The sequence below is a fragment of the Eubalaena glacialis genome, chromosome 10, assembly GCF_028564815.1.
Source record: "Eubalaena glacialis isolate mEubGla1 chromosome 10, mEubGla1.1.hap2.+ XY, whole genome shotgun sequence".
Classification (NCBI taxonomy): Eukaryota; Metazoa; Chordata; class Mammalia; order Artiodactyla; family Balaenidae; genus Eubalaena; species Eubalaena glacialis.
This window is the reverse complement of record NC_083725.1, coordinates 94549687-94574110: the sequence shown is the minus strand read 5'-3', so window position 1 is coordinate 94574110 and position 24424 is coordinate 94549687. Positions and strand designations below refer to the sequence as shown.

Sequence of the window (24424 nt, the reverse complement as noted above, 5' to 3'; positions counted from 1 at the left end):
AAGATTTACAAGCAGCTCATGCAGCTCAATAACAAAAAAACAAACAACCCAATCCAAAAATGGGCAGAAGACCTAAATAGACATTTCTCCAAAGAAGATATACAGATTGCCAACAGACACATGAAAGAATGCTCAACATCATTAATCATTAGAGAAATGCAAATCAAAACTACAATGAGGTATCATCTCACACCGGTCAGAATGGCCATCATCAAAAAATCTAGAAACAATAAATGCTGGAGAGGGTGTGGAGAAAAGGGAACACTCTTGCACTGTTGGTGGGAATGTAAATTGATACAGCCACTATGGAGAACAGTATGGAGGTTCCTTAAAAAACTAAAAATAGAACTACCATATGACCCAGCAATCCCACTACTGGGCATATACCCTGAGAAAACCATAATTCAGAAAGAGTCATGTACCAAAATATTCATTGCAGCTCTGTTTACAATAGCCAGGACATGGAAGCAACCTAGGTGTCCATCATCGGATGAATGGATAAAGAAGATGTGGCACATATATACAATGGAATATTACTCAGCCATAAAAAGAAATGAAATGGAGGTATTTGTAATGAGGTGGATGGAGTTAGAGTCTGTCATACAGAGTGAAGTAAGTCAGAAAGAGAAAAACAAATACAGTATGCTAACACATATATATGGAATCTAAGGAAAAAAAAAAAAAAAAAGGTCATGAAGAACCAAGTGGCAAGACGGGAATAAAGACACAGACCTACTAGAGAATGGACTTGAGGATATGGGGAGGGGGAGCAGTGAGATGTGACAGGGTGAGAGAGTGTCATGGACATATATACACTACCAAATGTAAAATAGATAGCTAGTGGGAAGCAGCCGCATAGCACAGGGAGATCAGCTCGGTGCTTTGTGACCACCTAGAGGGGTGGGATAGGGAGGGTGGGAGGGAGGGAGATGCAAGAGGGAAGAGATATGGGAACATATGTATATGTATAACTGATTCACTTTGTTATAAAGCAGAAAGTAACACACCATTGTAAAGCAATTATACTTCAATAAAGATGTTTAAAAAAAAAAAAAAGAGAAATAATGACTAAAGATGAGAAGAAGCAAGAGAAGCAATGAGAAACAGTTCAAAGAAAAATAATAATAGAAAACAGACACAGTGAAGATGGGAGAAAGGGGGATGGTTCAACAACAGGGCAACAGCATGGAGATACTCCATGTAGAGATACTCAACAAAGAAATATAACAGTCCTATAAACCTCAACAATTCACAGTACAGGAATAACAAAATACCAAAAACATAATGAATTGAGTCACCAATCAACCTAATAGAGCTAACTGCCTCTTGAGATTTCCCTTTTTTTTTTTCTAATTTAGAAAAATACAGGCTTTCCAAAATGGCACAGTATTACATGATGAGTAACAATATCTCCAGAGCTGAAAAGTAACTCTCTGTGCTAAGTCTTTTATTTCATTCACTTGCTAAAATAATTTTTCTTTTGAAATATGACACAGTGCCCTGCCTTCCTAAAGAAAATATATACATATCACAATTATATCTATTCAGGACAAAACAGTGCAGTGCTCATACTATTGCCCTACTGTGTAAGAAGTATACTATTAGACCCACGATAGAAGCCTTGCTACCATCTACAAATGGAGGAAAGTTTAAAACTGTGCTAACCTCAAAGCATAAAAATGGATGCTTCCTGAGCCCAGACCTGTGTCTCAGTTTTCTTAATATTTTTCATAGTTAAAAAAAAAAAATCTTAAGCACTGTTCTGCCTGAATGTGACTCCTGTGTCTGTAGTAAAGACACAGGGATTTCCAAACTTCAGTCACCCTTATACCATCTTTAAGATTTTTGCCATATTCTCATACTATTAATATTCTTATTCACTTTTTTTGGTAAACAGACTTTAACTCATTTTTATTACTCAGCTTCATTCTAAAACCAAGTATCTGCTGTGATATATATATATGTATAAATAAAGTATTTTATAGTAAAAATATAACTACTTACATAAAAATTGTTCACCTGCATACCATTTAAAATTATTTTTGCATATATCATCAATAAAGTGTACCACACTTTAAGAAATAGTACCAAAATATACCATACTTTATGTATTTATGATTTACATAAGAGGAGGCCTCACTGAAAAGATTAAAACCTGTATTTGCATCTATATTCTAACCAAAAAGGATTTTTTGAGCTAATATGATTAAATGATTGCTGTACATTTTCTAAAGAGTAGTTTTGGCATTTCAAATTAAGCCATGTCATTAGAAGGAAGAATGTACTGGTAACATTACTAAACAACTAAGGAACTGCTTTAGAGAACCCATCTGCTAATACAACACTCTGAAAGATTTCACGTTACTTTAATTTAGCAACTTAACCAAATTTACTTGAGCAGTAAGTTATAGGTTGCTGGGTTTAAGATGGAGGATAGGTTAACTGTTCTTGAATTTATTCACATAGCAAGACCCCCAACTTTATGCGGTGCCTGGCATCCTTTCTTCTCCATTTCCTCACATACTATTGAGGAATTACCTCTCTCAAATTGTGTGTGGTCCTCCACAGCTAAAGTTTGCCTGCCGGAACAGAGCCCTCTCCTGCAACTCTGAATTTTTACCAAGGCAGTCAGAAGCTCTTCATAGTGACGGTGGCAGTAGAGGTAATAGCAATGGTGCCCTGACCAGGCTGCCCCAGTTGTGAAACAGATGCTATGCATCCTGGTTCCTTGTTTTTTAAGCCCTTTGCAGTCCCCTTGGTTTGTTTCTCTTAGACATGAGCCCTCAGCCTCCTATCAATTCTCTGAGCCCCACAGAACTCTTCTAATAGCCATCTTTGTGCTTGGCAGGAGTTGGTTTTTATTGCTTGCAAAAAAGAAGCTTAAATAATACAAAACAAAATGATGTTTCATGATTGAAAATGTAATCAATTCAGTTTTCAAAAGTGTCATCTAAGCTAGTACATGGTTCATCAAAAATTTTTTTCACCAAATTTTTTTGGATCCAAAGAATTTTTTTTGATGATTCATTTCACTGTTTTATACCTACAATGAAATAAAGTATCAGAAGTATAAGCTTACCTTAGGTTAGCTAATCTATTAACTGTAAAATCAAAATCTTTACCCTAAGGAAACAGTCAAAAATTAGAAATAAAAATTTTTAACAATTTTCTGCTCATTTCAATGATTCAACTTGTGTCCTAAGACATTATTCAAAATAAAGAATCTTACAGAAATATTTCATGAGAAATGTAATCCATTATAAGGGATTTTCTACCTCATACCTTTAAAGATTCATTTTGTTTCCGTTTTCATTGAGGAATAATTTACATACAGTAAAATGTACCCATTTCAACTGTATGGTTTGATGAATTTTAATAACTGTATATAGCCATGTAAGATCCACCAAAATCAAGATACAGAACAGTTCTATCACCTTCAGGCTTCCTCATGCCCCTCTGTAGTCAATCCCCTTCACCAACCTCAACCAGCTACTTAAAGATTTTAGTGTTATCTATCTCCGTAGTAGCACTGAATTCAAAGAAAATCTGGGTCATGTGTATTAAAGTGTCTTCTAGTGGGAACAGCCAAATCTTAGGGTTTTGGTGTAGAATAACATCCATACCATCATTTACAATAGCCAAGACATGGAAGCAATCTAAGTGTCCATCAATGGATGAACAGATAAAGTTGTGTATATGTCTCCAACAGAATATTATTCAGCCATAAAAAGTAAGGGAATCCTACCATTTGCAACAGCATGGATGAACCCTGAAGACATTATGCTAAGTGAAGTAAGTCAGACAGAGACAAATACTGTATGATCTGACTTATATGTGAAATCTTAAAAAAAAAAAAAAAATGAACTCATAGAAAAAAAATATGTGGTTACCAGAGGCAGAAGGTGAGGGAGGGGAACTGGAGGAAAGTTGTCAAAGAGTTACAAACCCCCAGTTATAAGATTAAAGTAAGTACTAGGGATGTAATGTACAACATGATGACTATAGCTAACAAACTGCTATATAAGATACAGGAAAGTCGTTAAGAGCGTAAATCCTAAGAGTTCTTGTCACAAGGAGAAAATTATTTTCCTTTTTTCTTTTCTTCTTATTGTACTTTTATGGGAAGATGCATGTTAGCTGAACCTATTGTGGTAGTCATTTTACAATATATGTAAATCAAACCATCATGCTGTATACCTGAAACTTACACAATGATGTATATCAATTATTTCTCAATAAAACTGGGGAAAAAAGGTCAAAAAACAGAGGCACAAATTCCGAAAAGGAGGAGGAATTCTCTCTGATATACCATCAATGAACAATGATTTAATAAAAATTGAAGTTGACAAGAAGGCCAACTTGGTACAATGTTGTTATGGTCTAGAAATAAAGTTTTAGAGAATGCTGACAGTCAAAAGAGGGTAAAAATGACAATGCAAGTCCTATCTGGGAGAAAGGTGCTTTCACTGATTGATTAATCAGTCCTGTAAATACGCAGCCATGTATAGATATAAATTCTTCATCTTCACTTTAAGAGATAAACAAAACAAGCTGACATCTGACATTTTTCACTATCTTCCCAAACATCTATGTCTGTATTTTCACAGTACAAAAATCTATATTGACAATGATGACCCTTAAGTCATTAAAAAAGGTTAAAGTGTTATTTTCACTGTGTTGGAAAAAACCAGAAAAGTGTCAACCTCCCGATGCTGAATTATTATTACATGCAACTATAAAATAACTGAGCATTTACTATGGGCCAAGCATTGTTTTAAATGCTTTATGTGTATAACTCATTTAAATCCTTCCAACTGCCCTATGAAATAGATATTTAGTTACTAAATGCCTAGAACAGGGCTGGCACATAGTAGGTATTCAATATTTGTTATGAATAAATAATGATTCGCATCTATTTTGCAGATAAGGAAACAAGCTCCTAAATTACAGAGCTGGCTCAGAGTCACAGAACTACTATGTGGCAGTCAGAATTCAAACCCAGCAAGTTATCTCCAGAGCCCACATTTTTAACCCTTCACTATTCTGCACCTTTAACATAAATGCTACCTTTTCTCTAAAGATACAATCTATTATTGCTGTATATATGCAGTAGAAAGATTAAGAAAAAACTGAAAGATTAAGAAAAAGGTAACTCTTACCTTTTTACTTTCCCAGTTTTCAAAGCATATATAGAGTGTGTCATAATTTCTTGCCACTAACCAGCGTGTTACTTAATTTCTGAGTCTCAGTTTCCAGGGATAATAATATCTCGCTTTACAGAGTTAAATAAATAAATGCACATAAAGTGATTAGAAGAGTGTCTGACACAAAGTGTTGTGTAGTAGCTAAAATTATTACTTAATGTTCACTTAAAATGTCATTCCTACCATTCTTATCATGGAAGAGAATAGTTCATACGAAAGTAATTTATTGTTAAATACCTTGCACCCTGTACGACACCCAGATGACAGCTAAATAGTTAACCACATTAACAAAAATCTTAATGTTCATTACAAGACAAGTTACACTCTTCTGATTTTTACTTACAACACTCCCAGATTTTTTTCCGAAAATTTCTCTTAATGCCTAAGCACTTTTCCTATGATCAAGATCACATCACTTTGCAGTGTAGTCAAAAGACCTGTTTAAAGAATTGTTCTTAGCTCCCTTCTTTGCTGATGTGGTATTTTCCTCCCTATAGCACAGGAACCCTTTTTACTTTCTTTTTCAAGATGCTAAAATGTATTACATAACAAGCTTAATGTTAATCTATATAAATATAATCACTTGTAATCAAAAGAGAACCTCTGAATGCCCACATAAGTGTTAAAGGCACTCATATCCTTCCAACATTAAGAATATGAGCATACTGCACACTTCCGCCGCAAATTACATGGATTTTCTTTAAGATTATGGAACATATTGTAACAGCAGCATATAATTTTCCAACACAATAATTCTTTTGCAGTTGAAAGGTATCCTGTAATATTATCAGCATCAATGGGAAAAGACCCCCAATTTTCAATGTGACAAAGCTTTTGGGGGGAAGCTTTATCCTCAGTTAACAGCACATTTCACATGCATAACTGCAAAAAATATGGGAATAATATAACTAATCATTCTTGACCCTAGACCATTTCAAAGCAATGAGTTATCATTCAATGTACGTTAAAAAAAAACTAAACAATAGTTTAAAAATTGATTCATAAAAAAGGAACAACAATGCGCTTTTATTAATAAATAAAGTCCCTATTAATAAAATGCTGCTGGGAAATGCTGACTTAATTACCTTTATTTTTATATAGTAATTTATTAGGCAACAGACTTAATGGTATGTGAAATAAATGTCTTTCGAGCTAATTTGGCACTTTACGTTTATACATATCTTTAAAGCATTCTAAAAGATCTCAATTAGTTAATAAGAATTTTTTCAGAATCACGACCTTGAGTAAGTACTACGTTCACAAAAACTGAAATAAGGAAACAGTATTTACTAAATCAACATGTACTGTAAACTTAGAAGCCTGCGATTTAGCAATATTTTATCCCAACAACTAATTATGTAGGAGGTGTTAAATTCAAAGTCTTCTGAACTTGGAAAAGTACATGTAATAAATGTGCCTTTTTACAAAATTAGATACAGAGTAGTATTTGTCAAATGTAATTTTATTCTCCAACTGTTCTGTGACATTGTCAAAAAACAGACTAAGAAAATATATGGTAATTCAAATTGAAAAGAAAGCTTATGAACTTTATACTACTTCATTAACTGTACATGAATGAGGTGTTCCACTGAAATCCAGAAAACTGAAAATTATGCCTTTAAACAACTGTAAACCCTTTTGGATGGCAATTACGAGAAGTCTGACATAATGGGAGAGAGTCTAGGGGCAGAGGATATGTAATCAAGCCTAGGTTTTACACCTTACTAATTGTGTATTTCAAACAAATCACTTAACTAAGCCTTGGTTTTCTCAACTGCAAATATGAAGATAATATTACCTAGCTTACAGGACTGCTGAGAGGATAAAACCAGAAAAGATATAAAAGCATTTGTAAACTGTAAAGTATAAACTAGTATAAAGTACTATATACATGCTACTAATTATATACTTACTACCACATACTTCCTTGCCTTCTTAAACAGAATACACTGAACATAATTTAACCTATGGCCATTAATTCTGAATATAAATTATCGTACTAAGCTGTAAATAGGGACCAAAGGCACCATGACCCAGGCTAAAGGAGGCCAAGATATTAGGCTGATTGTTTTAATGCCACTTTATAGGTCTGGTTGCCTTCTGCACAGTTAGTTGTTGGCTGAGACTTCCTGCTGCTATCAGCACACTCAGCTACTTATAGGGAACCTTCCCAGAATAACGCTAGTTGGAATTCTCTCTCCTATAATTTGCTGCTCCACTTCAGTTATCAACAGATAACTCTGTTTTCTTCTTCACAGAGAAAAAAAGAAACCACCAAATGAGAGCTCATCATCTTCCTGCTACCGAACTGACAAATGAACCAGCCCTTGGACCCAACTTTCCTTCTCTCCTATAACAACAAAGCCAGACCCTTCCCTTCTCTTACCTAAAGGGAACCCTTCCACCTATGCTTCAGATGCCATTCCCTTCTGACATCTGTCAATTATTCTCTCTCCCCTACAACTTAAATCCCAAGCTTTCTCTTGGCTACTTCCCATAAAATTTAACCATGCTCAAGTCTCTCCATCTTCTAAAAGGAAAAGCAGGAAAAAACCTTTAATCACACTCCAGCTACCCTCATTCCCCTCAGCTGCCAGCTATACCTCTCTTAGAGAAATAACACTAAATGCAGTTTTACTAGGGGAGGGTACCCAAGAGGAAGGGAGGCATGGCAGAGAGAAGGGGAGGCAGGGGTTACAATTAAGACAGTTTTGAAACAATAAGTAGAGTTAATCAGGTGAGGTAGGGGAAGGGGCACAGTGGACCAGGGAGAGAGGGCAGTGGCAGGAACAAGGCCTCACTGGAGTAGGTTTAAGAGAGATAGGAAGAGAGAGATTGGAGAAAGGAAGCAGAGGCAACTTTTGGAAACAGTTTTTGCTGCAAAGAACAACAGAGTTGGGGCAAGAGGTGGCAGAAATGGGTTGAGAGAAAAGGTTTTTTTTCCAAAGATGGGAGAAATAATGGCACATTTTAATGCAGATAGGAATAATTCAGGAGAACAAGCCAGATTCTACAAATTCAATCGTTTCTTTAAATAGGGAGCTGAGAACTCAAAGAAACCTAATGAACCCAAATCCAAATGAAACTACCCTCCCTAGAAGAGAAAAAAAATCCATCACTGTTTTTACCTCTGGCACAGCAGTAGGAGCAGGAAACCAATACTGACACAGATAAGAAGAAGAACTTTAATTTTAAAGGCCAAGTATAGACTGGCATGACAATTTAGAATCCTTTGCCCTCCAAACACAATATAGATTCTGCACCTACCCACCAACTCTATCCTATAGGCCTCTGCCAAGTGTTCACAAGTAAGAATAGACATGGGGCAAGAGAGCCAAAAGTCACCCACGAAGCACACGCACAAGTGGCTTACTCAAGTCAGAAGGCAGAACTGCAGCAGTGAGAGAAACCCTCTAAGGAATCCAGACTTCACACTGAATACCAGGCAGAGTCATCCACAGCTAAGGGAAGAACAGGAAAACTGAGACAGACCACTCCTAACATGCAGGGGACCTGCTGCAGTCCAAGGACAGGGCAGGAGAGCTGAGACAAATCCTGATGGGACTCAGATCTCAAGTTCTGCTACAGGGGCAGTTCTGATCCTGCTCAAACCATTTGAAGCCTATGGTGAAATGAATCACGAAAGCAACAGCAAGCAAAAAAACTCAGCTCAATTACAGACCAGACTGACTTAGATTGCCACACAAGTTGCCTTACAAAGAAGGGGCATGCCCATCCTTGAGAATATAGGTATTCTTTACTTCAGTCTCTACTTTTCATTTACAAACAATTGTGACATTCAATAAAAAAATTATGAGACACGCAAAGAAGCAAGAGAATTTGGTCCATCATCAAGAAAGGATACAGAACTGAAACAGGAGGGAAGCGGGCAGGGCACAACCTTTAAAAGAACGACACAGCCGTTAAGGATATGACAAACACTGGTTACAGGGTTTCCCTGGTGGCGCAGTGGTTGAGAGTCCACCTGCCAATGCAGGGGACACGGGTTCGATTCCTGGTCCAGGAGGATCCCAAATGCCACGGAGCAGCTAGGCCCGTGCGCCACAACTACTGAGCCTGCATGCCGCAACTACTGAAGCCCACGTGCCTAGAGCCCATGCTCCGCACCAAGAGAAGCCACTGCAATGCGAAGTCCACGCACCGCAACGAAAAGTAGCCCCCGCTCACAGCAACTATAGAAAGCCCACATGCAGCAACGAGGATCCAATGCAGCCAAAAATTAATTAATTAATTAATTAATTAATTAATAAAAAAAAAAAAACTGGTTAGAACCAATTAGGCCCAAGATGGGGAAGATTCAACTTCCAGTAGACCTTGAGCCTCATTATATGCTTACTGGAATACATTAGCAAGCTAAATGACACACCCATCAGTGCCATGACAGTTCCGAGGCTAACCATAAAAGGCCAAAAAGTAGGCAGTGGCCCAATTCCTGGAAATCCCGGCCCTTCCCCAAAATAGCTGGAATAATCCTCCCACTTATTAGCCTATGAAATTACCGAGCCCATAAACACTAACCACCCCATATTTCGGGGTCACTCTCATCTTTTGAGACAGACCACATTCTGTCTATGGTATGTGTATCTCCCAGGGCCTCTCGCCTTCTGAGATGGCCCACATGCTATGGAGTGTGTATCTCTCTCAACAAATCTACCTCTTACCTATCACTTTGCCTCTCACTGAATTCCTTCTGTACTGAGACATAAAGAACCTGAGCTTCATTAAGTCCTGAGACCAGGTGTGCAATTTCAATTAAAAGACAGTGGGTTCAAGTCCCAGACCATGGGTTCAAGTTGCAACCTGAGTTTTGGCTGACTGAGAGTCTTGGCCCATGGGTTCAAGTTCAATTCTGAGTTTTGGCTGTGTTTGAGTCCCAGCCCGTGGGTTCAAGTCCCAATCTAAGTTTTTGCTGGGTTCAATTCCCATCTGAGTTGCGAGGTTTCAGAAGCAGACCCAGAGATGACCCAGATGTTAGAATTACCAGACAGGGACTTAAAAAAAAAAACTGTATTAGAGTATCTAGTGGAAGTGGTGCACAACACTAGAAAGGAAAAGATGAAAGAGAGATGAAAACTATATAAAAAGAGACATACTAGATACAAAAATTATATAATAAAGAGTAAGAATTTCTTTAATGAGTTTATCAGCAGGTGGACACAGTAGAAGGAAAAATAAAACCAGTGAACTTGAAGACAGGTCCATAGAAATTATGCAAACTGAAATAAAAACAGAAAAAAAAAACGACTAGGGGAAAAAAGAACAGAGTATCCAATAGCTGTAGTATAACTAATATATATGTAATTAGAATCCCAAATGAAGAAGAAAGGAAGAATGGAGCAGAAAAAAAAAATGTGAAGACATAATGGTTGAAAACATTCCAAAACCAAAGAAAGAAAGATATCAACCAAAAATCCAAGCTCAGTTAACCCTAGACAGGATAAATGCAAAGTAATCACATTTTAGGCACATGCCAGAGAAATCACTAAAATCAAAAGATAAAGAAAAAATTTTGAAAGCAACCAAAGAGAAATACACATTAAAAAGAGGATATATAAAAAAAAAAAAAAAAAAAAAAAGAGGATATGAATTACAGCTGACTTCTCATCAGAAACAACCGAATAGGAATATTTCAAATAAAATAATAATATTATACTATGGCGTTCATAGCATATATGGAGATAAAATATATGAAAACAAGAAGAAAAGGGAAGGAAGGTGGTAAATGGAAGTGTACTGTTGTGAGGTTCTTACACTGTGAAGTAATAATATTTTTTGAAGGTAAATTTGATAACTTAAATATACATATTATAATCTCTAGAATAATCACTAAAAAACATATATATTAATCGAAGCATAACTAAAAATTCAACAGAGGAAATAAAATATCAAAAAAAAAATTCACCCAAAAGATGCTAAGAAAGGCAAAACAGAGGAACAAAGAGCAAACAGGACAAATCCAAAAAAAGATTACAAATTTAAACCCAAACACTGCCAATAATTACATTAAATAGAAATTAACTAGGGAGTGGGGGAAATGAGGTGTTGTTCAAAAAATACAAAAAAACTCCCAGTTACAAGAGGAATAAGTTCTAGGGATCTAATGTACAAAATTGTGACCATAGTTAACAATATTGTATAGTATACTTAAAAATAGCTAAGAGATCTTAAAAATTCTCACCACACACACACACGCAAAGACAACTATGTGTAGTGACAGACAGGTTAACTAACTTATTGTGTTAACCATTTCCCAATAAATATGTACATCAAATCATCATGTTGTACACCATAAACTTACCCAATGTTATGTGTTGATACACCTCAGTAAAGCTGGGGGGAAAATGTAAACGGACTAAACACTGCCAATAAAAAGGCAGAGATGGACAGATTGAAATTTTTTAAGATCCCAATTACTCACTATATACAAGAAAACACACATTAAACATAAAAGAGACACACTGAAAGTGAAAGGATAGAAAAAGATAAATCATATAAACACTAAGGATAAGAAAGGTGTGTGGCTAAGAAATATCAAAGTAGACCTCAGGAAGAGTACTATCAGAAATACAGAGGGGAATTTTATAATGATCAAAGGTTCAAATTCATGAAGACAATCTTAAATATATAGCTGCACGTAATAAAAAGGATCCCAAATAAAGAAAACAAAAATTAACAAAATTAAAGAGAAAAACTGACAAATCCACAATCACAGTCAAAGACATTATGTCCTTCTCTCAGAAACTGATAAAACAAATCGCCAAAAAAAAAAAATCAATAAGGATATAAAATATTTGAACAACGCTATCAACTTGACCTAATAGACATTTATACAACAGTATACCCAATAACAGCAGAATACATATTTTTCAAGTGCATGGGAACATTCACTAAGATAGACCAGATGCTAGGCCATAAAAAAGTTTTAATTAATATAGAGGAATGAAATCATACCAAATATATTTTCTAATCACAACAGAATTAAATTAGAAATCAATAAAGAAAGTTCTGAATATCTTCCAATATTTAGAAATTAAACAATGTACTTCCTAGTAACCTACAGGTCAAAAAAAACTATTACAGGAGAAATTTTAAAATAGTTTGAACTGAATAACAAAAATACACATATCGAAATTTGTGGGATGTAGCTAAAGCAGTGCTCCTGGCTTAGAGAGAAATTTATAACTTTAAGTGACTATGTAAGTATGTAAGAAAAGAAGACAGGTGTACAATCAATGATGCGTGTTTCTACACTTATAATCTAGGCAAATAAAAGCAAGTAAGTAGAAGAAAGGATATCATAAAATTAAAAGCAGAAACCAAGTGAAGAGAAATGACAAACAATATAAAAATATCAACGAAGTAAAAGTTTGTTCTTGGCAAAGATTAAAGAAATAGATAAACCTCTAGCAAGCCTCATCAGGAAAAAAGAAATAGAAAACACAAATTACCAATATAAAGAATCAAAGGGAAAACATAACTACATAACTTACAGCAATAAAAGGAGAATAGGAAGATAGTATGAACATTATGACAATAAGACTTCTTAAATGAAATGGACAAATTCTTGAAAAACACAATTCACCTATGTTGACAAAACAGAAAATAGAAAATCTGAATAGCCCTATAGCCTCCAAAAATAATTAAATTCATAATTGCAAAACTTCCCACAAAGAAAACTTCAGGCCCAGATGACTTCCCTAGTAAATTCTATTAAACATTTAAATAAGAAACAATGGCAATCTTACACAAACTTTTTCAGAAAAGACAGAAAATGGAATCATTTCCCAATTCTTTTATGGAGCCAGCATAACCATGATACTAAATTTAGACACAGACATACAAGAGAAGAAAAGTATACCAGTATACACCATGAACCTAGACATAAAAGAACAGCAACTGGAATCCTGCAATACATAAAAAACACAACACTTCATGAACAAGTGAGATTTGTTTATCCTAGGTATGCAAAATAAGTTTAATATAAGAAAAATCAATATAATTCAGTATATTAATAGGTTAAATAAGGAAAACGAATACATGCAAACTTCAATAAATGTAAAAAAAAAAAATCTAATAAGTTCAATACCCATTCATGATAAATACTCTCAGCGGCTAGGAATAGGAAAAATTTCCCCAACCTGATAAAGGGCATCTTAAAAAACACAGCTAACACTCTATTTAACAGTAAAATATTGAAGGTTTCCCCCCTAAAATCAAGAACAAGGCAAGGATATTTCCTCTCACACTTCAGTTGAACACTGTAATAGAAGCACATAACTAGTGCATTAAAGCAAGAAAAATAAATAAAAGGCATACAGATTACAAAGAATTAAAGCTCTCTTCATTTGCAAATGGCATAATTGTGTTGGTATAAAATTCTAAGGAATCTACAAAAACAGCTACAGGACAACTGACAAGCAAATTACCAAGACTGTGGGATACAAGATCAGTATATAAAAATAAACTACCAAAAACATTTCTAAAAACTAGAAATAAATCTAAAGAAAGATGTGTAATACTACACTGAAAGTTCTAAAATATTTCTGAGAAATCAAAGATGACTCAAGTTATGGAGAGATCTAACATATTCATGGATTAGAAGACTCAGTATTGTTAAATATTATTAAATGTCCATTCTGCTAAAATGGATATATATTCAATACAGTCACAATTAAAATTCAAGCAGGATTTTTTTAATAGAAATGTATAAGCTGATTCTAAATGTCTATGTACATGTAAGCAATCTAAAATAACCAAAATAAATTTGAAAAGAAAAATAAGATTAGAGAATTTAACTTTATGTGACTTTAAAACTGACTATAAACCTACAGTAATCAAGAAAAATGTATTACCAAAAGGATAAACAAATATATTCAACAGAATAGGGTCCAAAAATAGACCCATTTTGCCAAAACAATCCAATGGAGAGAGGAAAATCTTTTCAATAAATGAGGAACAGCTGGATATCCATACTTACAGAAAAACAAAAACATGACTTCCTATATCACATGATACATAAAAATCAGAGGTCTAAAAGTAAAAGCAAACTATGTATCTTCTAGAAGAAAACACAGGAGAATATTTTCATAACCTTCTTAGAGAAGACACAGAAAGCACAAATCATAAAACAAAAGTTTGATAAATTATATTTCACCAAAACAAAAAACTTCTCATCAAAAAGCACCATTAAGAAAATGAGCTGGCAAGCCATAGGCTAGGAGAAAATACATACAATACATACACGAGTTCAAGAATATATTTAATTTTTAAAAATGAGCCTTCACAAAAGAAAATTATACAGATGGCTAAAATCACATTAAAGAAGAGCTTAACATCATTAGCCATCAGAGAAATACAAAATAAAACCACAATGAGATTTCACTATAAACACAGAAGGATTGTACAATGGTTCTCAATGAGATACGGAGGTTTGCAATTTTTAGAGCCAGGAGACATTTGTAGTTGTTACTGGCATCTAGAATGCTGCTAAACATCCTATAATGCACTGGACAGCCCCACATAACAGTTATCCTGCCCAAAATGTCAATGGTGGCAAAACTGAAAAACCTCTAATAGATTAATTGAAAGAGACTAATAGCATCAAATATTGGGGAAGATGTAGAGCAACTGGAACTCTCTGATACATTACTAGAAGGTATGCAAAATGGTTCATTCACTTTGTGTGACATTTGACAGACATCACCATATTAAGTGCAAATGGTCTCTTGTCAAATTAAATGCCAAATGGCCTACAAGGCCCTGCATGATCTAAACCCAGTCTACTTCTCAGGCCTCATCTCTCAGTTAACTGAGGCACAAGGATGATACAGTATTAGGAAATTTTTCAAAAAAGTCTACTTGATTTTACTGACAGAAATCTAAAAAATTCTGAGACAAAAGAAACCTTAGGATCATTTAGCTCAACTTATTACCTAACGCAGGGATAAATAATACATTCTTGACAGTGAAACATCTACTGTCTCTCACAATAAACACTAAGTTATGGCAAAAATCTCATAGATCTATTTGATAAAAACTAGAGAAACAACTAATGTTATATAAGTAATGGTCCTCTACTTTTTTGTAAACTGAGTTAACTGGAGACCATTATAGTTAGTGATACTGCCTTAAGAAACCTCACAATATAAGCTGAAAAAATTAATATGGTAGTTTAGAAAGATACTATCTATAAATACCACAACTCACTTCACAAAAGAATGGAATCAGGTGAAAAACAGTGTTTAACTGGCCTAAGTCAGTATTATTCAATAAAAATATACTGCAAACTATAAATGCAAGCCACATATGCAATGTTTAAAAAGCAGATGAAGTCAATTTTGATAATACATTTACTGTATGTGCAAATATATGCACATATATTATGTATAAAATATGCAAAATGGCCAATATATCCAAAATATTATCACTTCAACGTTTAATCAACATAAAATTTTTAGACTATTTTATATTCCTTTTCTGTACTAAGTCTTCAAAATCCAATGTGTGTTTTATACTTACAGCTCACCTCATTTTGGACTAACCAAGTTTTAAGTGCATAATAGCCACATGCAGCTAGTGTCTACTGGATGCTAATGTCGCTTATAACATGACACACTTCAAGGAATTTTACATGGATTATTTCATTTAATCCTCCCTGAGGAACATACAGGGGAAAGTTACTTGTCCAAGTTCTCAAGGTTAGTTAGGGGTAAAATCAGGATTTTAACTTAATCAGCATGACTCAGATCTGGTCCAAACCACCATGCTACCCCACCTCAAATCAACTTTTTTCTTTTACAATATTACTGAAACTTTCAGTTAACCAAATTAATACTTTGATTCCTGCTTTGATACTACATATTCATTTTATGGACACCTAAATTTCCAGTCACATAAAAAACCTGATTTTCCCCCTATGATTTAGAATCTGAAATTAAAGACTTACCATTAATATGAGTTTTTGATACTTTTGTTTCAGGTCTGACACACTTGTAGATGGGTCTGCCTCCAGAATGCTGTACCAATCCTTTTTTGGTACCTGCTCAAATGCCATCATCCCTCGAACAAGAAGTGGGCCTTCTCAGATCAACTGAATAGAAATATTAATGACAATTCATTACGGTTTGCGTGTATCTAAGAATTAACTAGGTACAGCTTCCCTAAGTTCTGTAATATTTAATTAAGTCACGATTATAACGCAAACCTGAAGCATATATTTTCATTTAAGACGCCCCAAGAATTTCATATATGAGTATACAGACAAGTGTGAAAAACCTGAATAATGTTTCATGATATACGCTTACATCTTATATTAATGAGTATACAACAGCATAAAAAAAAAATAGAAATCGATGATGAACCCGAGCGGTGGAGGACCCTCTAAGAAAGGTATTTCTGCTAGTCTCTTGGTAAAAGCGACACACAGTAAGTACTCACTAAACACACTAGAGTTTAACAAATGTTTACAAAAAGAATAAATATTCTTAAAAAGCAAAACGAAGAATTAAAATGAATTTGGGAGCATTCCCTCTTAATGTCTCCAGTTCACTTCTTTTCTTCCAGATTACCTTAAAGGAATAACATGCGAAATTGGCAGTCAGCACCGGCAGGTAGAGAGCAACAGTCCCTCGGTTATCGGAGAGGCGCTCAGACCTCGCAAAGAGCTCCTGAACCTATTCACTGGAGGATACGGCAGCCCTCCAGCAACCGAAAAGACCCCTCTAGGAGCCCCAGAACCAGGAAACCTCTTCCCACAGCCATGAACTCAACGAGACATCCGGGGCTTCCTCAAAATTGGGACTCGGAAATCCTCTGCATTCACAGTCGGCTCTGTAGCCCAGCCGCAGGCCGGTACTCTCTCCTGGCTTCACTCGATATCAAACTTACCAAACTTAGTAGAGCCACAGGCACTCACCCCTCTCCTGCCGTCTGCCAAACCTCGGAATCCGTTTCTGCTTCCGCCGGAAGTCATTGCCCTGACGCGAGCACGTTTCTAGCCGAGCCGCAGTGGCTGAGGCACCGATCGGAAGCGCCGCTCCGCCCCTCTGGACGCGGTCGCTATGGTAACCCAGTCGCCGCTTCCACAGAGTTTACCAACCGTAAGTGCCCGAGCTTTGGAAAAAGGCGTCCTTGGCCTCGTTCTAACTCGCTCTCATCCTAGCTCCCCGAATGTCGCTTCTCTCCTCTTCCTCAGCGAGCACCCCCATCCCCCGGGCTTCCTGCGCCTTCCCCAAAGCTTCCTCCGCCTTCCCCAAAGCTTCCTCCGCCTTCCCCTAAGCTTCCTCCACCCAGCGCCGCTCCCAATTTCGTTGTTGGCGAACGTAGTACTATGGCGGGGGATGGGGAGTGAAGTGGGGGTACTGTTGGGATTGGCGGGATGAGAAGGATGAGGAGAACTGATTCCTCCCGTCTCCCAAGACTTCCTTTGGAATGTTCTCATTCCGAAATTAAGAGAACTGAAACCTATGCTGAGTAAAGTTTTTCAGTTTTTTTTTTTTTAATTTTATTTATTTATTTATTTTTGGCTGTGTTGGGTCTTCGTTTCTGTGCGAGGGCTTTCTCTAGTTGTGGCGAGTGGGGGCCACTCTTCATCGCGGTGCGCGGGCCTCTCACTGTCGCGGCCTCTCTTACTGCGGAGCACAGGCTCCAGACGCGCAGGCTCAGTAGTTGTGGCACACGGGCCCAGTTGCTCCGCGGCGTGTGGGATCTTCCCAGACCAGGGCTCGAACCCGTGTCCCCTGCATTGGCAGGCAGATTCTCAACCACTGCGCCACCAGGGAAGCCCAGTTTTTCAGTTTTAATATTTTTTTCTGGAAGGGATGTTCAACTTAGTTATTTCTTTTAGATTTTAGCAACCAACTTGAAAAATGAAAACTTTTCAAAATCCTTTCACACTTTTAGCAAGTCGTCCTGTTCCCAGGGTAGCCATACTATCTTTCAAGCTCACAGAAAAAGCAGAATAAAACGCTCGCTTTGAGACTGTTGCTGGGCACTCCAAATGGGCACTTAGTTTTTTTGTTAGCTTTTTCCTTCTTCCTTCTCCCTTTCATTTGTTCTGTTGTTCCCTTGTATTATCAAACCTATGTGCTGCTTACCTTATATTGACTATTCTTTTTTGCATTGTACCTGGAGGTGAAAATTCATCTTAGTTCTCCGCAGCATGATATAAATCTCACTTGGAGTTGTTAAGGTAGTTTTGTTGTTGTTACTGCTTAGATTTGCTTTCCTTCTTTTTTTATCTTTCTTCTACCAAACCTCCTTTTGAGAAGCCATCAAGACAAACCCTAAGCACATTGAAGAAGATATTTTGATATGGTCAATTATTTAATGATGGTATGAACTATAAAGAATAACTGGATGATACAGGAAAGTTTAAAAATCTAAAGAGAAAAGTATAGTTTAGGTTCTTCATAGGATTTTGTCATGTTTAAGGGCAGACACAACGAGCATTATACTAAGTCAGAGGATCTGGTTTTCAGTCCTGGTTCTAACATACCTTCTGTGTGGCCCTAAGGATACCTAAAACGACAGATTTAAGTGTTCTTCTGAAAACCTTCCTATACAGTACTATCAGAATGGCACCCACTTGAATTTTTATAGCCCTCAAACTTCCCTTTTTCACTGCATAGTCCTTCTTTGTATAGATAGTTATGCTCAGGCCCTTCAGTTTTTATAGAAAGAGCACTTTATTTTCATTTATGAATCCATTAGTATATTGTGTTATCTCTTTTATTCCTTTTTTGAACAAAATTCTGAAAACTCTAATCACAGTACCTCAATTTTTTCAATTTACATTTATATATATATATTTAAATATAGAAAGAGATACACATTTTTTGTCCCCACCAAATCCCAAATGTTCTTTCATTTCATATCAACATACTTTAGTTTGCATCCCTAAAGCATACTTTAGTTTGCAACTTTTTCTTTCATCTCATAAAGTCATTATTCCACCAAAATTATCAATAATTCATGGATGTTATCCAAATCTAGTGCTTATTTATATTTCCCTAGTTGTCTCAGAAATGTCTTTTTATGGTTGATTTGCTTGCGTCATGATCCAAAATCTACACGTTGCAATTGGTTGTTCTGTCTCTTAAATATCCTTTAAGCTATAGCAGCCCTAATTCTTCACTACTACCTTGTTTTTTATTTCTTTTTCTGCCATTGGCTTATTGAAAAAACAGATCAGTTGTCCTACCATCTGAATTTATACCAGAATAAACTTCTTTAAATACTTTAAACATTTTTTACATAAATCCTTGCTCATTAGTCTTCCTTCACTTTTTCATTTTTTAGAGCACTACTGTCCAGTGGAAATACAGTGTAAGCCACAAATGCAAACCACACATGGGATTTTTTTTTTTTTAGGACATCTTTATTGGAGTATAATTGCTTTACAATGTTGTTAGTTTCTGCTGTATAACAAAGTGAATCAGCCATATGTATACATATATCCCCATATCCCCTCCCTCTTGCCTCTCCCTCCCACCCTCCCTATCCCACCCCTCTAAGTGGTCACAAACCACTGAGCTGATCTCCCTGTGCTATGTGGCTGCTTCCCACTAGCTATCTATTTTACATTGGGTAGTGTATATATGTCAATGCTACTCTCTCACTTCGTCCCAGCTTACCCTTCCCCCTCCATGTGTCCTCAAGTCCATTCTCTATGTCTGCGTCTTTATTCCTGTCCTGCCCCTAGGTTCATCAGAACCATTTTTTTTTTTAGATTCCATATATATGTGTTAGCATATGGTATTGTTTTTCTCTTTCTGACTTACTTCACTCTGTATGACAGTCTCTAGGTCCATCCACCTCACTACAAATAACTCAATTTCGTTTCTTTTTATGACTGAGTAATATTCCATTGTATATATGTGCCACATCTTCTTTATCCATTCATCTGTTGATGGACACTTAGGTTGCTTCCATGTCCTGGCTATTGTAAATACAGCTGCAATGAACATTTCAGTACATGTCTCTTTTTGAATTATGGTCTTCTCAGGGTATATGCCTAGTAGTGTGATTGCTGGGTTGTATGGTAGTTCTATTTTTAGTTTTTTAAGGAACCTCCATACTGTTCTCCATAGTGGCTCTATCAATTTACATTCCCACCAACAGAGCAAGAGGGTTCCCTTTTCACCACACCCTCTCCAGCATTTATTGTTTGTAGATTTTTTGATGATGGCCATTCTGATCGGTGTGAAGTGGTACCTCATTGTAGTTTTGATTTGCATTTCTCTAATGATTAGTGATGTTGAGTGTCCTTTCATGTGTTTGTTGGCAATCTATATATCTTCTTTGGAGAAATGTCTATTTAGGTCTTCTGCCCATTTTTGGATTGGGTTGTTTGTTTTTTTGATATTGAGCTCATGAGCTGCTTGTGTATTTTGGAGATTAATGCTTTGTCAGTTGCTTCGTTTGCAAATATTTTCTCCCATTCTGAGGGTTGTCTTTTCGTCTTGTTTATGGTTTCCTTTGCTGTGCAAAAGCTTTTAAGTTTCATTAGGTCCCATTTGTTTATTTATTTTTTTTATTTCCATTTCTCTAGGGGGTGGGTCAAAAAGGATCTTGATGTGATTTATGTCATAGAGTGTTCTGCCTATGTTTTCCTCTAAGAGTTTTATAGTGTCTGGCCTTACATTTAATCCATTTCACACATGTGATTTTAAATTTCCCAGTAGCTACATTAGGAAAATAAAAAGAAACAAGTGAAATGGATTTTAATGATTTATTTATTTAACCCAGTATATCCAGAGTATGATCATTTCAAAATGTAATCAGTATAAAAATTATTAATGAGATATTTTACATTCTTTTTTCATACTGAAGTCTTCAAAAGCCGGTGTGTATTTTACCTGTACAGCTCACCTCAATTTGGAATAGCTACGTTTCAAGTGCTCAATAGCCACATCGAACTAGTGACTATCAAACAGGGCAGGTCTAGAGGATAAAGTCCTACCTCTTTAACCCAATATTCCTCCCCAATATGATCCTACTTTTCCAGTCTCATCACCTATTACCTCTGTACATGAAACAATTAAACAATTTGGATATTTTCTTGGTACTTCATAATTTTATTCAGATGGTTTGATGGTTCCTCTTGCTTATAACACCATAGCTCTTTTCTTCCTCCTGTCAGTTTTATTCCTCCTTTAAGACCTATCTGTTCCATCAAGTCTTTTATGGTGGCCCAGTCCTTAGAAATTACTTCCTCCTCTCAACTTTCATAGCAGTCCTGGGTATACTCCACATTTGTACTCATCCTAAACCACAGGGTATTGTTACACACTTTCAGATGTATGTTCTAATTTCCAAATCGGATTGTAAACTCTCTGAGGGCAGGAACACCTCTCAGAGAAACTAAGCACCTGGTTTGTTGCCACATTCTCTGGAATTCTAATGATGTGTGTCTATAATAGTTTTGTTTCTCACTATTTTAAGAAGGTAATTTATTCATTTTATGTAAAACAAATATAGCATAAATATAAACTATGTTAGCATAATGGTTATGAGCATGAACTCTGGGGTCAGACTGCATAGGTTTGAATCCAGATTCTGCCTTGTACTGGTTAAATGAACACTTTAAGTTAATTAATCTCTGTGCCTTAGTTTCTTCCTCTATAAAATAGAGATAATAATAGTATCTCCTTCATAGGTTTGTTGTGAGGATTAAATGAGATAATAGTGTCTGAAAGTAAGTACTCAGTGAAGATTAGCTATTGTTATTATTAATAATGAAATATTTGTTGCTCAGTTTTGATATATTAGAACATTAAGAATTCATAACAGTATTTTAGGAGTTTCCAAACAGAGCAAATGAAAGCCACAAACAATTGAATTGGAAAAATGAAACCAAACCCAAATGTTTGTTGAACTGTAGTTTGCCAGATGCATTAGAAGCATGGGCAGAAACCTCTTAATTCCTGTGTCATCAGTGTCTAACATAAACAAAGAAGGCATACATCAACTATTTGATTTCAAGATGATTCATCAAGTACTATATCTAGAGTTAGATATAGATGTAGATATAAATATAGTTATATAGATATAGCAGAGGTTTGAGACCATTTGTTGTAGTGATAGCAATCACATTCTTATTCAATTTATCACTTTAGTACTTGCCTACACATAAACTTACTAATGTCCACCGTACATTAACAAATTCTTACCTTGAGATCATATTAGTAAATTGTGCTTCTTATTGATGGATATTTGCCATATATACAGCATACTTCTGTTAATTATTTCTTAGCCTAGGATTATACTGATATTTACTTAGCTCTTTCTACTGGTTTCATTACCAACTCTTCTTTAATTTCCTTGATCTTATTATCTCTGAATTTTTAGGATTTTTATATCAGTGAACTAAGCTATATTTATTTTTAAGTACCACAGAATATTATGGTTATATACTGAAATTAGATGATTGCCCCTAGAGCAACTTAGAGTCTTTTGGCTAGTGATAGGATTAAAAACAAAAACAAAAACAAAACCACAATGACATAGTACATATATAGCCTTCATTCACTTATTCATTCACTCAACAAATATTTATTGTGTACTAGGTGTCCCACACTGTTACAAGAAACACAAGACAGAGTTGGCTGTAGCCCTCTCAAAATCTTAAAGTTTATCTGGGTAGACAGACAAGCAACTGAAATAACTGTGCCAAGTGCTATGCCAGAGGAAATATAGGTTATTTAAGTGCCGCAGTTAATAACTTGCAGTTATGCGAATAGAATAAGGCAGATTACTTGAATGATTGAAATCCTTGTATCAAAATGAGGCTAATCCAGGAAGATACATGGAAGTGCTAAATTTTAAATAATGCTGTGACAGAGAGGAGAGATGAATGACTAGAATTAGAGAAATTTCCTTTTTTTTCTTTTTTCTTTTTTTTTTTTTGGCCAATTATCATAAAGGTTTAGACAGTATTGAGAATCAGCTCTAATGAACAATCCTATCTCATCTTTCGGAAGTGGTTTTTCATTTTTGCATTTTTTCCTTTCTCTGATTGTCTTCACTTCATCTATTCTCTCTCTTGTCTTTCAGCAGTAATCATCAGTGAACATTCATTGAGTTTAAGCAAGGCAGTGCACTAAGCAGGGGAGACAAAGAGGTAAATCCTTTTCCCTGTCGCCACACCTGTTGCTGTGTTTTTCTTGTGTGCTTAACTTCACTTGTGTCAGTGTTCTTTCAAGCTGGTTTTGGACTTCTTAAAAGTCTTTATCTTATCTGAATTTTTTGTGTCTGTCTTCCTAGCTTCTTCACATCTGATGTTTTAATCGTTACATGAACCTATTAAAGACACTGAATATAATCCATCTTCTGTTTCTCTTTAGTAATCATAATAAATACCAACTTATTATTTCCCCATTCACTTCTTTACCCCTTTCTCATTGTCTGATGACCACTCTGAAACCTTGTAATGATCTCTTCAAACCATGCAGTGATATGCATTTATATGCTCTATTTTTTAAAGCATCCCCTCTTCTACATTTTAGTTTTTTAAACCTGAACTTTTTAAAGTTTATTTTTGTCTGTAATTGACTCACAGAAGAAAGGTTAATTTGAATGATCAAGGGGTGTTAATTTGTGGGTTAAAATGTGTTAAACAGTTGATATGAAGTCTGTTTAAGTCAATTAGAGAGTATAATGAAGCTGTTTCTAGAGTGTTAAGGAACCTTTTGAAGTCAACTTGGAATTCACTCCTGTGTATCAACCAAGGCACCTGGCTAAACATGCCATTGCACTTAGGTTTTTAAATTTGTTTATATTCCAATAGATACAAATAGGTCTACATACTTTAAAAAAGTTTGACTTTGTTAAGATTCTTACGCTTTGCTATAGGAAGTAAATTCATGATTTAATTCATTAGCAAAGTGAAAAACATAATTAGTAACACTGTTATCTTTGTTACTCTCATATTTTTTTCTAAAATAAAGTGCAACTGAACTCTGTAACCAACAAAACATTTCTGCGTTTTTTGTTCGTTTTTAAAACTAGATTAGTGTCATTATCATTGAATTTTTTTTAATACTAAGTACCTCATGTAGAAAGGGACCCCAAAAAGACATGTAAAATTTGGTATACTCATTTAAAGAAATGATTTGTTTTCCCCTCCAAAATTATTTCAAGTAATATTATGAAACATTTTAGTGTTGGTAATATCTTTAAAAATTTCAAAATAGTTAATG

At 35.5% G+C, this 24424-nt stretch overlaps 2 protein-coding genes across 7 annotated transcripts in view; one reads left to right on the top strand and one right to left on the bottom strand.

Moving 5' to 3' along the window:
* DNAJC24 (DnaJ heat shock protein family (Hsp40) member C24) overlaps positions 1 to 17260 on the bottom strand; it is a 74657-nt gene extending 57397 nt beyond the window's left edge. For 3 of the 4 annotated variants that reach the window (XM_061201540.1, XM_061201542.1, XM_061201543.1), the window contains exons 1-2: positions 17112 to 17260; positions 16171 to 16314 (exon numbers count right to left, since the gene is read on the bottom strand). In XM_061201540.1, coding sequence (XP_061057523.1) covers positions 16171 to 16281 — 111 coding nt within the window. In that variant the 5' untranslated portion in view covers positions 16282 to 16314; positions 17112 to 17260. The remainder of the gene's footprint in view (positions 1 to 16170; positions 16315 to 17111) is intronic. The other variant, XM_061201541.1, reaches the window with a different exon arrangement.
* The window catches only part of DCDC1 (doublecortin domain containing 1), a 424949-nt gene continuing 417774 nt past the window's right edge, over positions 17250 to 24424 (top strand). For all 3 annotated transcript variants that reach the window (XM_061201531.1, XM_061201532.1, XM_061201533.1), the window contains exon 1: positions 17250 to 17323. In XM_061201531.1, coding sequence (XP_061057514.1) covers positions 17285 to 17323 — 39 coding nt within the window. In that variant the 5' untranslated portion in view covers positions 17250 to 17284. The remainder of the gene's footprint in view (positions 17324 to 24424) is intronic.